This window comes from Periplaneta americana, chromosome 8 (assembly GCF_040183065.1).
Source record: "Periplaneta americana isolate PAMFEO1 chromosome 8, P.americana_PAMFEO1_priV1, whole genome shotgun sequence".
NCBI classification, from domain to species: domain Eukaryota; kingdom Metazoa; phylum Arthropoda; class Insecta; order Blattodea; family Blattidae; genus Periplaneta; species Periplaneta americana.
Window position 1 is genome coordinate 7,823,886 of NC_091124.1, and position 17,413 is coordinate 7,841,298.

Here is a 17,413-nt window from a genome sequence, read left to right on the forward strand (position 1 = left end):
TCTTCTCTTTCTTTTATGAGGGAAATATTATACATTATGCGAGCTACCAATTCGTCCCTTGTGTTTACTTTGTTTTTGTACAAGTAGCCTTTTATCCACCTCCGCAGACAAAAATTGGCAGAAGTATGGTCTGGAGACCTTGACGGCCAATGCACGTGACCACCACGACCGATCCATCGTCCGGGACATGTGAAATTTAGATAACGTGTCACCTGACGACTAAACCGTACAGAGCTCCGTCATGCTGCAAGTTCGCGTGCATCCTTGTAGCCAAGGAACTACAAACAGCTCTTTTTCTACATTCATTATGAAGAGTCCTGCTCTTAGACGATTTCAGAAGAGTGACAAGTATCATTTCTTTGTACAGTAGTGGCAAAAGAAACCGGACCGATTCTTGTAGCTGATTTCAGAGCCTTGTTCACTCCAGAGCACGATAGACTGGTAACTAAGACTTGCAGCGATAATTTACTACTTAATTATCTTAATATTCCCAGAACATGAATTTTACCAGCAATCGAAAAGTATTGGGAATAAATTTGAATAAGGAACAGAAAAAAAAAAGTTTCTTTCCCAGGCAGGATTCGAACCACGAAAATCTTAGTTACCAGTCTATCGTGCTCTGGAGTGAACAAGGCTCTGAAATCAGCTACAAGGGATCGGTCCGTTTCTTTTTGCCACTACTGTACATGGTCAATAGTACGTAGGAATTTGTAACTCTTTCATACAATTTGTAAGTTTAGTTATGGGTAACATTTAAACAGCTGTATCTCACACCCACTGAAAGTTAGACACATAATTATATATCAAATTTGTACTCAGAATAGTCCACACTACTATCCCCTAAAATATTTACAATTTCTCATGAATCACATTGTCCTTTTTGTAGGTGTTTCCCAGTTCTTTTGTGTGGGCTTCAGGTCACCAACAGGCTGATCGACTTAGGCCCTCTATGGACTGTTTGCGTCACGGATTACATTATATTACAAACGCCCATAATCAGTTGTAAAACTAATGAATAATAACTGTATTTTACAGTTAAAGTATTATGTTTGCCAACGTCTTGTGAATGACGTTATAAGCGTGTGAAATAATTTGTTGTGTATTATGCGTTCAAAGTCTGGTTGTCCAGACATGCTAGAAAAATGTTCAGAAAACCTTTTGTGGCATTTCCTATGGTATAAACAATAATTCATATAGTCTATTCCTATTTTTAGACTCACACATTTCAGCGGGTCTTCGGTTTCCTCTTTTATTACATGTACTTCAATCAACTTGAATCGCCAAATCAATAACACGGCAGTCTTGGCGTTATTGTCATGTAATATGACATGTCGTTCATTTTCTTCTGTTCTTCTGGTACTTCGTACTCTAAAGTTCCACACGAAAGGTATTCTTCCGTAGTTTTGTGGCTGTTACTGGATCCGAGGCTCGCGGATTCAAACCCGACTGGGGGAGATGAATTTTAGACTCTAAATTCAGATCATGATTTCCTACTGGAGAGAAGTAAAGTGTGGCTCGCGTGTCATAGATTTATGGCACGTAAAAAAAGCTGGTTCTGGTAAAGGATGCCAGGAAAATTTTGCCAGCCATTTCTCCCCCATGTTGAATTTCGACGCTGAATAACATTTGCCTTTGAAAGCGTCGTTAAATAAAATATTGTTTATAACAGATTTCGGGCTTTCACGGTGACTGATCAGAATTAGGCTTTTCTGTATTCCAAGACACAGTGGAATATCCAAAATCATAATTCTGAAAATACTGCTTGTTATTATAACTTTAGCATCATGTAAGTAACAGCGCGCGTTTAGCTCTTATTTTACCCCTTCCCTTACATCATTATCATCATCATCATCAACATTATTATTATTATTATTATTATTATTATTATTAATTATGTTTAAACTCTCTTTCTCCAGTCTGTAGATGCATAAAATATGCCAATTTGCATGAGAACAATTTACATCCTTTTAAAGTGTAGTTTCGTTTATTAGTATTTACTGTACTTGTTCCAAATTTTATTTATATATGTTTTTCTTGATTTAAGATATTATTTTATTTATCCTTGCACCTTTGTATCTTCTGTTTGTGTATTGTGCTGAACTATAATTGGTCTCTGGCTGTTGTTTAACACACAAATATAAATAAATAAATAAATAAATAAATAAATAAATAAATAAATAAATAAATAAATAAATAAATAAATAAATAAATAAATAAATAAATAAATAAATATATAGTAGTAGCAGTAGTAATAGTAGTAGTTTAATAGTAACAGTAGTAGTAGTAGTTGTGGCAGTGGTACTATTATTATTATTACTAGTAGTAGTAGTAGTAGTAGTAGTAGTAGTAGTAGTAGTAGTAATAGTAGTAGTAGTAGTAATAGTAGTATTAGTGGTAGTATTACTATTACTATTATTATTAATATTATTATTTTATTATTATTATTACTATTAGTATTATTATTATTATTATTATTATTATTATTATTATTATTATTGGAAGTAAATCCCGAAAAGACAAAGTATATGATTATGTCTCGTGACCAGAATATTGTACGAAATGGAAATATAAAAATTGGAGATTTATCCTTCGAAGAGGTGGAAAAATTCAAATATCTTGGAGCAACAGTAACAAATATAAATGACACTCGGGAGGAAATTAAACGCAGAATAAATATGGGAAATGCGTGTTATTATTCGGTTGAGAAGCTCTTATCATCCAGTCTGCTGTCCAAAAATCTGAAAGTTAGAATTTATAAAACAGTTATAATACCGGTTTTTCTGTATGGTTGTGAAACTTGGACTCTCACTCTGAGAGAGGAACATAGGTTCAGGGTGTTTGAGAATAAGGTGCTAAGGAAAATATTTGGGGCTAAGCGGGATGAAGTTACAGGAGAATGGAGAAAGTTACACAACACAGAACTGCACGCATTGTATTCTTCACCTGACATAATTAGGACCATTAAATCCAGACGTTTGAGATGGGCAGGGCATGTAGCACGTATGGGCGAATCCAGAAATGCATATAGAGTGTTAGTTGGGAGACCGGAGGGAAAAAGACCTTTAGGGAGGCCGAGACGTAGATGGGAGGATAATATTAAAATGGATTTGAGGGAGGTGGGATATGATGATAGAGACTGGATTAATCTTGCACAGGATAGGGACCGCTGGCGGGCTTATGTGAGGGCGGGAATGAACCTTCGGGTTCCTTAAAAGCCATTTGTAAGTAAGTAAGTAAGTATTATTATTATTGTGCTAAACTGTAATTGGCCTTGTGCTGTTGTTTTGTACGTTAATATTCTAAATAAATAAATAAATAAATTATTATTACTAGGAGTAGTAGTAGTACTAGTAGTAGTAGTAGTAGTAGTAGTAATAGTAGTAGTAGTAGTAGTAGTAGTAGTAGTAGTAGTAGTGGCAGTGGAACTACTACTACTATTATTATTATTATTATTATTATTATTATTATTATTTAACAGCTTTCTACATAAAGTAGCTTTCTAACAACCCATTAGCGATTATATTTCTTCATAAGTTCCTATTCTCTCTGTGTTTTCTTCGGTCAACCTGCTATAGTCCGTAGGGTACTTCTTCGGACTTCATTCACTCTATTCCTTAGATCTTCCCCGTGTCTTTTATTATTATTACTATCATTATTATTAACATCATTATCATTATTATTTGTAGGCCTATGTCCCTCCAAGAATGTCTCATTGTTTCGGACTCATTCTTCTGACCATTTTAATTGGACATTAACAATCAACTACAGCCAACTTGGTAGCTCAGTCGGCACTGCACTGGTTTATGATGATTAAGGACCTAGGTTCGAATCCTTGTGACTGCGCGGTTTTATTTTTTAAGGTTCCTGTTGGCGTCGGTCGGCCATTGGAGATTGTCAAGGAGGCAAATGTACAATAAGTTGGCGACTTGATCCGAGCAGACAGGATGCAGGGGACGATGTGCTAGCCCGAATAGTCACAAGTCTTGAGTGCATCTTCAGTAGCCCGAGGTTAAGTTCACATCAGTGCTCGGATCAACTCGCAAATGGTATACTCGTGCAAAAGTGCCCCATTTTTCAATTGCTGTTTCTCTGTTTCGCTTTTACGCACATCCCTGATAATACCATTTCGCGGTGATTGCATCACGTGTGATTAAAAAATTTAGGTCGCTGCTTCAATTTGTAACTTACCGACTCATCCTCAATGCTTTCGCTTCTGCTAATTCCGGAGTAATGCAAGTCTTTCGTTACATGCCATTACCTATAAGGTAGGCCAAAAAAACGGAAGATTTTAATTTTGTTGTTGGTAGTACATGGATTATTTTAGTACCCTTAGATTCATTGTCATTGTTTAGTCTGACTGTTGCAATTTATGAATCTTGGAGCGTTGGACTGGTCGGCACCGAGGATTGCTGTAAAATCTTAGTATCTAAATAGTCAATGCGCAGAAGCTGTTCGTAGGGAGTTTTGTTGCGAGTTTCAGTTCCATTGTCATGATCCTGTGTCATCTTAATAATAATAATAATAATAATAATGATTTATTTTAGCTGGCAGAGTTAAGGCCGTAAGGCCTTCTCTTCCACTCAACCAGCAAAAAGTGTATATACATATGCATGAACTTACAAAGAATCCAACAATTTGATTTAGATGAGAGTTACATGTATACAAAAGTTATTTACAAATTAAACAACAAAATACTATGAACTATTAATTAAACACTGAAATAAACTGTGTAGCAGAATTAAACTAAAATACATAGAATGTTAATATATTTCAAATAATATTAGATAATAGAAAGAGATTATTACGAGACAATTAAAATACAGCACAATCAGGATGATGTCTAAAGAAAAAAGTAACAATGTAGTCAGTGATAGTTTAAATCAGTATGATTGGAGTGAAATGCTAATAAGGTTATCTTTTAAGCTGTTCTTAAAGGTGTTTATTGTCTTGCAGCCCCTAATACTTTGTGACAAGGAATTCCATTGACGCGAGGTGGATATTGTAAAAGATGATGAATAACAAGATGTTCTATGAAGAGGTATACTTAGCGTGCCACAGATAAGTGATCTGGTATTTACATCGTGGTTAGAGTATAGATAAGAGAAACGAGACGAAAGGTAATTTGGTGTTGAAGTGTGCAGAATTCGAAAGAGTAAAGACAAAGAGTGTAAAGTTCTACGTTCTTTAAGTCGGAGCCACGAGAGACTTGCGAAGGACGGTGATATGTGATCATACCGTCGGATGTTGCACACGTATCTGACGCACATATTCTGAGCTCGCTGTAACTTGACTGACAATTCAGAACTTAGGTCACTTAACAAAACGTCACAATAATCGAAGTGCGGCGTTACTAGGGTTTGCACTAGGGTAAGTTTTAGTTGCTGGGGTCAAGAAGTTTCTCAAGCGACTCAAAGAGTGAATGGAGGAACAGATTTTTTTTATCGTTTCTTTAACTTGAAAATTCCAACTTAGATTATTATCAAAAAAGAAGCCAAGATTTTTTACGACAGATGAATAAGGGATTAGCGTGTTGTTAAGAGTAACAACTGAAAGATTACTGTTATTAAGGGAGTTAACTAAACGCTTATGTCCAATAATTATGGCTTGAGTCTTACTTGGATTAAGTGCGAGTCCGAAATTGGCCGCCCAAGTGGAGACAGTGGCTAGGTCATAATTTAACTTGTCAATCGATTCATTGATCGTATTGGGTCTGGAATGTATGTAAAGTTGTAGGTCGTCGGCATAGAGGTGATATCGGCAATACTGTAAGTTCTTTGATACGTCATTAATGTAGATAGAGAAAAGTAGTGGACCTAATACGGAGCCCTGCGGCACTCCCGCCTTTGTGCATCTCCATTGGGAGAATTGATTATCAAGTGAAACACACTGTTGGCGGTCACGTAGGTAGGAGTCCATCCAGCTCAAGGTATTGTCTGACAGGTGCAAAGCCTTCATCTTTGCAAGAAGCAAGTCGATATCAACAGAACCAAAGGCATTGCTGAAATCGAGAAGAGTTAGTGCCGTTACTTCACCCCTATCCATAGCTTCACGGATGTCCTCAGTCACTTTAAGTAGGGCTGTAGAAGTGCTGTGTCCATGTCTAAAACCCGATTGATAGTCATCAAGGAGTTTGTGTTCGTCGAGATAGTTCATAAGTTGTCCATGTACAATATGTTCTAATGCTTTTGAAAGAGTGGGAAGAATTGATATCGGTCTGTATTGGTTTACTGTAGAAGGTGTGTTAGATTTAGGTAAAGGTTTCACTAATGCCATTTTCCAGAGTGAGGGGTAGGACCCAGTCATAATAGATGCATTGAATATATGTGTGATGGTCGGCAGGATCACATCTATTATTTTATACAGGAGAGTGATATTTATATTGTCTATACCTTGGGCTTTAGATTTCATACGTCGCAGCGTCTTCATTACGTCAGTCGGGTTAATGTATTTAAAGAAGAATTTATCCCACACAGGTTGGGGGTAAGATCTGAGAAATTCAAGAGTCTCTTGCTTATGTAATGGTTCAGGTGGAGCAGTGACAAAATGTTCATTTAGACTATTGAGTGACAAGTTGATGTTATCTACCCGAGGCTTTGCTTTTGTTAGACCCAGGTTATTAAGGTTACGCCACAATTCTTTCTTCACATGCGATTAAATAAAACCTCAGTTCATAATTAGAAGAAACAGGCTCAGCACTAACAAAGAACTGTCAATGGCCGTGTGAAAACTGTTAATGCAACTCGTTATAATATGATAATAATTAAATTTCTTTTAAGTGATCAACTGAGAAGAAGGAATTTTCGTATCAACAGATCAACTTGGTTTCGGGAAGACGGTGCAACAGCACATACTGTGACGAAAATGTGAAATTTGTTTGCGAAAATGTCATATTTAGAAATGGAGCCATTCCCTGCCCTGCACAAACCCTCGATTTAAGTGTAGGCCTATATGATTTCTTTTTTTGCGAGGGTATCTGAAAAGTAAGATGTACGCAAACAAACCGCAAAACAATGAACAATTATTGAAGATAGCAATTCGTGAAGGAATTTCAAACATCACGGTCGAAAAGATGCAAAGTGTAATGAGAGAATTCAAAGAAGGATTACAAGAATGTATGCACTCGGTGGAGGGCATTTGAAGGATGTCCTTTTCAAGAAACTGTGGTTATATGCAAATGGCACACTACGAGAATATTCTATATTTTCATATAATAAAAGTTAATTTAATACAATATAGTTTCATTTCTCTATTTGAAATCTCCCGTTTTTTGGTCCACTCTGTATAATACAGGGTGTTTAAAAAATACGGGGCATAATTTCAGGTATGTATTTTCCACATGTAGACAATCAAAATAGTTCCTTACAACATGTGTCCGGAAATGCTTCATTTCCGAGTTATGGCCTTCACAACATTGAAATTCACCGGTCGTTGTCATTACAGAAGATGTTCAAAATGTCCACCTCCTGCTTGAATACAGACCTCACATCGATGTCTCATTGACCTGCGAACACGATCCCAAACTCCAGGAATATTGCGTATGTCGTCAGAACATGCCACAATTCGATTCCGAAGGGATTCCAAATCAGGCACCGGTGACGAATAAACCAATGATTTTAAATGGCCCCACAAGTAGAAATCGAGAGGGTTCAGATCAGGTGAGAGCGGAGGCCAAGCAATTGGGCCACCTCTACCTATCCATCGATCAGGAAACCTTCGATCCAAGTACCGGCGAGCCGTACGACTGAAGTGTGCAGGAGCGCCATCATGCAAGAAGTGAATGTGTTGACGATTGATCAGTGGAGTGTCTTCTAAAACATGAGGTACGGCGTTTTCCAGGACGTTTGTGTACGCCTGCCCCGTAAGTCTGTTTACAAGTACATGGGGTCCAACTAATCGATCACCAATGATACCGGCCCACATGCTGAGGGAGAACCGCACGTGGTGATGAGATGGAACAGTTGCACGTGGGTTTTCATACGCCCATACATGCTGATTGTGGAAATTTGTTATGTCATCTCGTGTGAACTGTGCTTCATCTGTAAATAATACTAAGGCAGGAAAGTTCGGATTTACACCACACTGCTGCAAGAACCACTGACAGAACCTGACTCGTGCAGGGTAATCTGCTGGTGACAGGTCCTGTACGCGTTGCAAATGATAAGGATACAATTGATACTCTTTCAACAGTCTCCAGACAGTCGTATGAGGAACATAGACTTGCAACGCTACCCTTCGAGTGCTGGTAGAAGGAGTCATGTTCACAGCCTCCAGAATCTCCTCCTGTACTTCTGGAGTTGTAGATCTTGGTCGTCCCCTTCCCAAACCAGGAGAGTTAAATTTTCCATAATCGCACAGACGGTAATGGAGACGTACAAATGTCTTCCGATCTGGACATTGTCGCTGTGGGTACCTCTTCTAGTACAAACGACGAGCCAACGCAGCATTGCCGTCCGCCTTACCGTACATGAAGTGTATCTCTGCCAGCTCTTGATTTGAATACATGTCGCACAGTCTAACGCCTACACAACACTGAATGTAACCTTCGCCTCGGAATGAACTGTCAGAGTGCCCTCTTAATGTCTCCTTTGACGGCAACGACCTGCGGAAAGAAAAACGTTCCGGTGAATTTCAATGTTGTGAAGGCCATAACTCGGAAATAAAGCATTTCCGGACACATGTTGTAATGAACTATTTTGATTGTCTATATGTGGGAAATACATACCTGAAATTATGCCCCGTATTTTTGAAACACCCTGTATATCAGCCAAACCGAAGACAGGGGACAGGCAGCCAGTCCCAAAGGAAAGTTGTTATACATTCAATTTCCTGCCGGGAATCGATTGCAAGCCCTCTGAATTTGTAACTAGTATCTTTACCTCTTGAGCCATAGCGGAAGATGCATTTGAGAATAGTTTCCGTAAATTACACATTACAAAGAGGATTGTCACTTACGAACTAAACGACCGACATTTGCACAACTTACAGCGCCACGTCAACTGTTTCTTTCTCGACTGTACTTCAGAAACTCTCTATCTGTCCAATTTCATCGAGCAAAGAAGTACCCTTCTGTGAAGAAGAAAAACACCATTAACCTTCTAGACATATTGATTTTCCACATGTCATCTTGATATGGAAGGTTTCACATACTTCAACTTCATAAATTAAATATCAGTTACATCCAACTTTTATTCCGAATATTTCAAAGTTCATGTGAACGGAAGGGTCTTACAGCTTACTCCTTCGTTTGTTCAGCTGACTGTGCCCTAGGATTTAGAGTTCGATTCTCAGCGTTAATTCAATTGGTAGAAAATAACGAAATATTATTTTTTCATAGGTCCTCCCGTTCCTTCAACATTACAAATTTCATACCATCAATACCTTTCACTCAATTTCTAACTTTCCCTCATTTTTAGCGGCTTACTTAACAACGTTTCATCATATACTAAACTAATTATCGTCAAAGGAATTTGTAACAGTGAGAAGGCCGCGGATTCACCATGTGATTACCTGACATTCACTTTATAGTTGGCTAAAACCTAGTAAAAAAATCTAATCAGGTAATCAGACAAAGCAGGAATCGAACTCATACCCGAATGCAGCTCTGGTTCAGTAGGCAAACGCTCATATCTTCTTCGCTCATTATATTTTCAATCTGAAACATTTAATTCTCTAAAATGAAATTAATATAATGTTACAAAAGATTCAATATCCGACATCAGTTGCTTAGCAACGGCAATGAGCTAGTACGTCACATTATTCTGACGTCAGTTGCTTAGCAACGGATCAAACACTTACATTGATATGGAGAGCTCGGAACTTCGTACCAATCTCGTTATTCAGGGTGCGAGCAGTCAGGAAATTGGCATACAAAACGGGCGACCTGCGCGACCAACAACGGCCGTCTTGGAGTGCATCATGTTCATGTTAACAACCCTTACTGCATGCAACAGGGCCACATCGGCAGTATGGAAGACTTTGAGTAACAACGTATTGTTCTACTGCAAATGTGAACGAGATTTATTCCTTGTATAAACACAGTAAATTTCCTAGCAATGTATGTATGTATGTATGTATGTATGTATGTATGTATGTATGTATGTATGTATGTATGTATGTATGTATGTATGTATGTATGTATGTATATATGTGTGTATGTATGTATGTATGTATTTTTACTAGGTTATTTTACGACGCTTTATCAACAGCTCATGTTATTTAGCGTCTGAATGAGATGAAGGTGATAATGCCGGTGAAATGATTCCGGGGTCCAGCACCGAAAGTTACCCAGCATTTGCTCATATTGGGTTGAGGGAAAACCCCGGAAAAAACCTCAACCAGATAACTTGTCCCGACCAGCAATCAAACCCCGGTCCATCTGGTTTCGCGGCCAGACGCGCTAACCGTTACTCCACAGGTGTGGACTGTATGTATGTATGTATGTATGTATGTATGTATGTATGTATGTATGTATGTATGTATGTATGTACGTACGTATGTATGCCTATGTATCAGTTTATTTCATTCTTTGGTTTTTACTTAGTAAACTTAGTATGAATAATATTGTATATACCGAAGAAATTTCAAAGGAAAAAAAAGTAAATCACATAAATTGCATTACATATATTTGACTCTCAATTATATCCACAATGCTTATAGGTCTAAGTAAGATCAAATTCCTTAAAAAACTAAATATCACAATAATACCCAACCGAAAGCATAAACGTTTCACTCAATTACAGATATCTAATGAATCCTCTGTCACCTTTTACGGGCGTTTGCACGTATTCCGCACGGTTGCCCACAACTCCTTTTATTTTCCGACAGAGTGCAGTATTTCCGGGCATTTGTGATATTTACCGAACAGATGGGTGGTGTACTGCGGAATATAGTTGGTGATATATGAAGTGTGATTAATAAAGATTAGAGAATTGGAGAGGAAGCCGGTCGTAGCCAATTGGAATTATCTCGGAATTTGTCTAGATATACATGGGAAACTACGAACAAAGCTAATTCAAGATAGCAGACCCTTAGAATCGAAACCTGGACCACAGGAAGAACTTATTATGTATTTGTCTGGAGATGATACTTGCTTCTGTCAGGGCCAAGGTAGTATGGCTTATCTATCAGCATCAAATACACGAAAGTCACCTGTACCTCCTGTCGGACTCCAGCAAACCTCTCATATAAAGGTGCGTACACACTTAGCGAACGAACAACGAACGAATGATGAAGCGAAACTTAGTTGTTCGTTCGCTGTTTGGAGCAACGTACAAATCATCAGAAAATGGTCAGAAAACATTCACGTTCGCTGATTATCCGCAATAAAGCAGATGAAAATATAATTATAGTAAGTGCAGCCGTTATTATCATATGCAGTTTAACAAAAAGAAAGTTAAAAACCAAAAGGCGATGGTGGCAGACGCCACTCTACGAAAGTCGCAATCAATATAGAGGCACTGACTTGCTTCATGATTTACGTGGAATGGAATCGGGACAGTTTCACAACTTCTGTCGCATTTCAGAAACAGACTTCGGAATATTACTGTGCAAAATAGGGCCAAAAATTTCCAAGAAAGACACAGGCTGGCGGGAAGCAACACCTATTCAGGAAAGGCTAGCATTAACACTTCGATATCTCGCTACAGGAGATTCTTATACAAGTTTAATGTATTTATTCAAAGTGTCGAAACAGCTGATTACCAGGATTGTTCCAGAAGTATGTACAGCTATAATTGAGGAACTGGAAGATTTTATTAAGTTACGACTACAAGACAGGGGAAAGTTTCAGTACACGGATACCTCACTAACAATAATTATCTTAAAATACTAAAAAGAGAGATTTGTCTGTGTTTGTCGAATGCGAATCATGCTTACGAAAAGGCATATTTCAGTGCCAATAATTTATTTTGTGTGCACAAGGTTGGAACTTTGTTTTTTCTGGGCGTGAATTTGTTCAAAAGGAACTACATATGTTTTTACGCGAACCAAGTTGACTCCTACACTACATCAATCCCCATTCCAGATCTTTTTTGTGGACATCTGTCTTTCCCTCCGGAATGATGTCAGTAGGGACTCAATTTTCTTTTTGGCTTCTGCTCTCTACAATAAACAACAAACATGTATCCACTGAAAATAAATAAACAAAAGTAATTTTCAAATTTTGCACGTGTTTGATTCGCCTATCTTGCAGCTGAACATCTTCCCAAACATCATGTTTTCTTACTTCATTGTGGTAAGTAGAATGCTTGGGATTCCATAAAGTTTCCTGCTCCCTATATGCATTAATAAGATTTATAACAGCGTCTTCCGTCTATTCCAGTTTCGACATTCTGTTGGTGAAATTGAACTAAGCGCTGCGTTCTGCTACGAACTACAAACTAGTGGCAAATCCCGTCCACAACGAATACCAACTTTCTTTGATGTACCGACAAGCGACGGATCACTTTCGAAGGCAAACCAAACGATCGGTTTGCCTTTGCTGCGACGTACACACGTACCGATTTCAATCAGCGAATGCATTCGTTTGTCGTTCGTTCGTTCGTTGTTCATTCGGTAAGCGTGCACGTACCTTAAGGCGTACAAAAGGCGAATATAAGCTCAAGTGCATAAATTCATTCCAGGTGAGACTCTCGAAAGGTAGCCAGTCAGATATACAGTAGCCATACGTAAGTTAAAAGTATATTGTGTTTATTTTGAAGCTTTGAACAAGTCTCCCTTTTCATACTAAGCCTTTAATATTTTGCTTTGAAGTTCACCCACGCATAACAAATACTAATGTTCTTGCAATGGAGCTGTAATCCTCTTAACAACAAGAGACTGTTTACCGCCTAAAGGCTTGGGACTTCAAAAGTATTTCAGAAAATGTACAAATAATGTTAGACAATAATCAACAAAATTGCTCTAAGCCAAATGTTTTTCCTTCCATATTAAATCGTCTCCCTCATTTCTTTTCCTTCCATGGTCACCATGGATTTCTGATTTCTAAAATAATCGCAAGGAATCGCAGAAAAATTATGATTATGATTATGATGATGATGATGATGATGATTATTATTATTATTGTTATTATTATTATTATTATTATTATTATTATTATTATTATTATTATTGGAATAGAAATTGTTTTAGGGACTAATTAACTAAGAGTTAATGTGAATAACATTTTTGTTAAAACAGTAACTTGTACTTAATGAGAAAATCATCACAGTATAGAAACTGTTCCTTGTCATTTCAGAGCTGTAATTGTTATTCCGATCGAATTTACTCAGAAAAGTATCTAGAATAAGCCCTTCTTCACGAAGATGTTATGATACCGTTTATTATCCAATGCCGAGGAAATAAATGGTTGTCATGGACGCAGACTGTAACACTATGGGATCCCCGCATTGGCAAGAGATCACGCGGAAGACCAAGAAGAAGATGGACCGACCTCTTCAGTGAACGTGTATGAAGCCATTGGTCAAGCAGAGCAAGATATAGGGAAGACTGGAAAAACCTAAGAAGACAAGTGAACAACAACTAAAACCAGTGCGACAGAAACAAGCGAACAATATCCAACAATGCAAAATGTGAACCAAGTGAACAATTCCAAGGTTGTAAACATCTCTTACGCGGAGTAGCTCACCGCATGAGACAAATAGAGCTCTCCCTCTATAGGAGGAGGCCTTTGCTCTTAACGGGACACTTTTAGGCTAATCATTTCATTTCATTTCATCACTTCATTCGCATGTGTTACGGATAATAATCAGTGTGTATATCTCGCCTCAATATACAGGGTGGAAGTGAAATAGTCTTTCAGATTTCCAAAGCGAATAGCTCATGCTGTATGTAACAAAAAAACTCATTGTCGCCAAAAATTGACATATCACATTTTGCTTTGGAATCCCAGAATTGTCACTTGCATTCTTGCATATTCCGAACCAATGCATACAAGTGACTTAGGCCTACCTTAACTTGCAGAAAATTTAGAGTCCAGTATATATGATACCAGTGCGGAAATTTTTCTTTTCAGATCGTCTATCTCTGATAAATAATTTGTGTGCGAAGATCTTGCTTGATGCATGAATTTATGAGATTTTTTCTGTCATTTATGAATGAATTATGTAGAAGTATTAGTCGAATTTTTACACGCTTTCAACTAAAACCATATTCTCAAGTAGTATCAAACAAGAAATATAATCTCTATGACTAAAGAGCTGGAATTCTTGTTCATGGTCGGTTTTGCTCTGGAAAGGACAAATTATTATTTGTGTGCACACGTCCCTTTGAGGAATACTGTTACAAGTCCTAGGGCCCTAGGCAATCATGAACGTGAATATCTGAATAGAAAAAGCACTTACCTGCACCGACGGAGCCAACACGCCAACACTGCGAGGATTCCGAGCCCGGTGAACAAGAGCACCAGACCCACCTGGAACACAGAGAACTTCATTTGTTTATCCTTTCATTTTAGTTTCATCTTAATAGTGACAAGAGGAAGTGATACTTTACATAATACAGAGACATCATTTTATTTTTACTTCAATTTTTATTGTGCCGGACTTTTTGAATGTACTTCACTCCCACCCCTTCTACTAGTAAACTTACAACCGTTCTCCACATAGAACCAAGACCGCGTATTTAGTACTGAGTTAGTGAGTATAGTACGGTCCAGAAATATGTTCGCGTTTTCCAGTGAAAGAGCTTTCAATATTGAATCATATTTTCGCACAGGTACTGTCGTCCGTTTGCCTACGTCGCATCCCGGTTTCCCCCATTTGCTTCTGTTCGCTCCTCTGTAAAGTCTAGTAGCTGGGCTGTCTTAGCTCTGTTCTGAAAACATTAATTTCTGTTAGGAATTGGATGTCTACGTAATATTATACACCTGTTTAAAATAACTTAAATAAAAGGGCCTCGTTAAGTAATTAACTGTCATGTGATCCCCCCCCCTTTCTACGACCCTGCGACAAAACCACTTGAAAGAACAGTAGATAGCATTTCTGAGTAATTTTATCTTTTCGGGTCGGGCAGAAGTGAAGATTAAATTTACAGTACGTAAGGTACTCTTTTATAGAGTAGGTATAGAGTTATTTAAACATGAGTTACTCGTACGAAGGACGAAACTGGTAATTGGAATTAGGTACAATAGTCTATAGTGCGATAATATGCACAAAAGAACTGCAGCCTGTATCGAAATGAACGGCCACCATTTTCAAAAATGTGTTTAAATATCCGTATTATGATTATTTTTGAATTTAACTTCATTCTCTATATTGTACGCTAATGTGCTGTAACAGTACAATATACACTGCATAATTAATACGTCCGAATGGATAGCTCAGTTCGTGAGTAAAAACACTAAGTGTTAATACAGTATTGTATTTTGATTAAACAAAAACCTAATGAAAATTATCAAACTAAAAATTGCGATATTTCATAGTTTACATAAATGGATGAACTATTTTTCTTCCCTCCTATCCCTAGTAAAGTGAATTCCAGTCTTGGAAAGGGGAGCAAGCGGTGTTTCCGGTTCTAGACTTTTAATCCAAAGATATAGCCAGGTTAATATTAAAAATGTTAGTAAAAATAAAATTATGTTCTTGTCTATGCGGATGACGTGAATATGTTAGGAGAAAATCCACAAACGATTAGGGAAAACACGGGAATTTTACTGGAAGCAAGTAAAGCGATCGGTTTGGAAGTAAATCCCGAAAAGACAAAGTATATGATTATGTCTCGTGACCAGAATATTGTACGAAATGGAAATATAAAAATTGGAGAATTTTCCTTCGAAAGGGTGGAAAAATTCAAATATCTTGGAGCAACAGTAACAAATATAAATGACACTCGGGAGGAAATTAAACGCAGAATAAATATGGGAAATGCGTGTTATTATTCGGTTGAGAAGCTTTTATCATCTAGTCTGCTGTCAAAAAATCTGAAAGTTAGAATTTATAAAACAGTTATATTACCGGTTTTTCTGTATGGTTGTGAAACTTGGACTCTCACTCTGAGAGAGGAACATAGGTTAAGGGTGTTTGAGAATAAGGTGCTTAGGAAAATATTTGGGGCTAAAAGGGATGAAGTTACAGGAGAATGGAGAAAGTTACACAACGCAGAACTGCACGCATTGTATTCTTCACCTGACATAATTAGGATCATTAAATCCAGACGTTTGAGATGGGCAGGGCATGTAGCACGTATGGGCGAATCCAGAAATGCACATAGAGTGTTAGTTGGGAGACCGGAGGGAAAAAGACCTTTAGTGAGGCCGAGACGTAGATGGGAGGATAATATTAAAATGGATTTGAGGGAGGTGGGATATGATAATAGAGACTGGATTAATCTTGCTCAGGATAGGGACCGATGGCGGGCTTATGTGAGGGCGGCAATGAACCTTCGGGTTCCTTAAAAGCCATTTGTAAGTAAGTAAGTAAGTCCCTGTATAACATATCGCTTGGGACTTCTGTTGACGAGAAACAGGAAACTTCATTCAGAAACGGATATTAATTTTTCTTCTAATTAATCACTTCTTCAATGTCATGAAGATGATATTTTTGTTTGTAGTAGTCTATAGTTGGTTGGTAGCTAAGTTTTTTTTTTCCTTGTCAACTTTTATCGGTTGGTTTATATTCATCTGGAATCTAATTGTTGGCTCTAGTACACAGGATATTTCAGAAATGCTTTGACAAACCTTGGGGGCATGTTTCTCACACGAAAACAAGAAAAAAGTTCATATAAGCATATGTCCGAAATCCAAAGTTGGATTAATCTTGCTCAGGATAGGGACCAATGGCGGGCTTATGTGAGGGTGGCAATGAACCTCCGGGTTCCTTAAAAGCCAGTAAGTATACAGGGTGTTTCCGGGCTAGTGTTACAAACTTTCAGGGATGATGAGGAAGGGCACATATATCAATTTGAGATAAGGAACCCTAGTCCGGAAATGACTGAGTCAAAATTTATAAGCAAAAATAGTTGTGTGTAAATGAAATAATTTTATTCCTCTGTACACCTTATTTATGTGTATTTATCTGTACATCTTACACATACTGTATTCATCTGACGTTGTTTACGTTGTCTACTTACAGTATTCCATTCAGTGCGCTGTCTGAGGGGTGGGGACAGGAAACTACACTAAAGCAATGCAGATAGCGTAATGTGTAACGGACATGATCGGTCCTGATATGCACGTCTGTAGACAGCAGTGTATGTGTACAAGTTGCAGTGTCCAGTCGATCAGTCCTAGTGAAATGGAGGAGTACACGAGAGCGGAATATGCAGACCTGGTTTTCTAATATGGATGAGCCAATGAGAACAGTAGACAAGCTCCTACCCACGTAGGAGTCATCCTGCCCATACCATCTTTCCACAGCTGTTCAAAATTTTAAGGGAAGGAGGGCAGTGGTGCCAAATCACAATTTCATTTCCACACAAC

The 17,413-nt window shown here is 37.9% G+C and overlaps 1 protein-coding gene across 1 annotated transcript in view; it reads right to left on the minus strand.

The window, feature by feature from the left end:
- Slob (Slowpoke binding protein) overlaps window positions 1-17,413 on the minus strand; it is a 595,498-nt gene that overhangs the window by 177,288 nt on the left and 400,797 nt on the right. Inside the window, exon 5 of the mRNA XM_069832327.1 lies at window positions 14,340-14,410. Coding sequence (XP_069688428.1) covers window positions 14,340-14,410 — 71 coding nt within the window. The remainder of the gene's footprint in view (window positions 1-14,339; window positions 14,411-17,413) is intronic.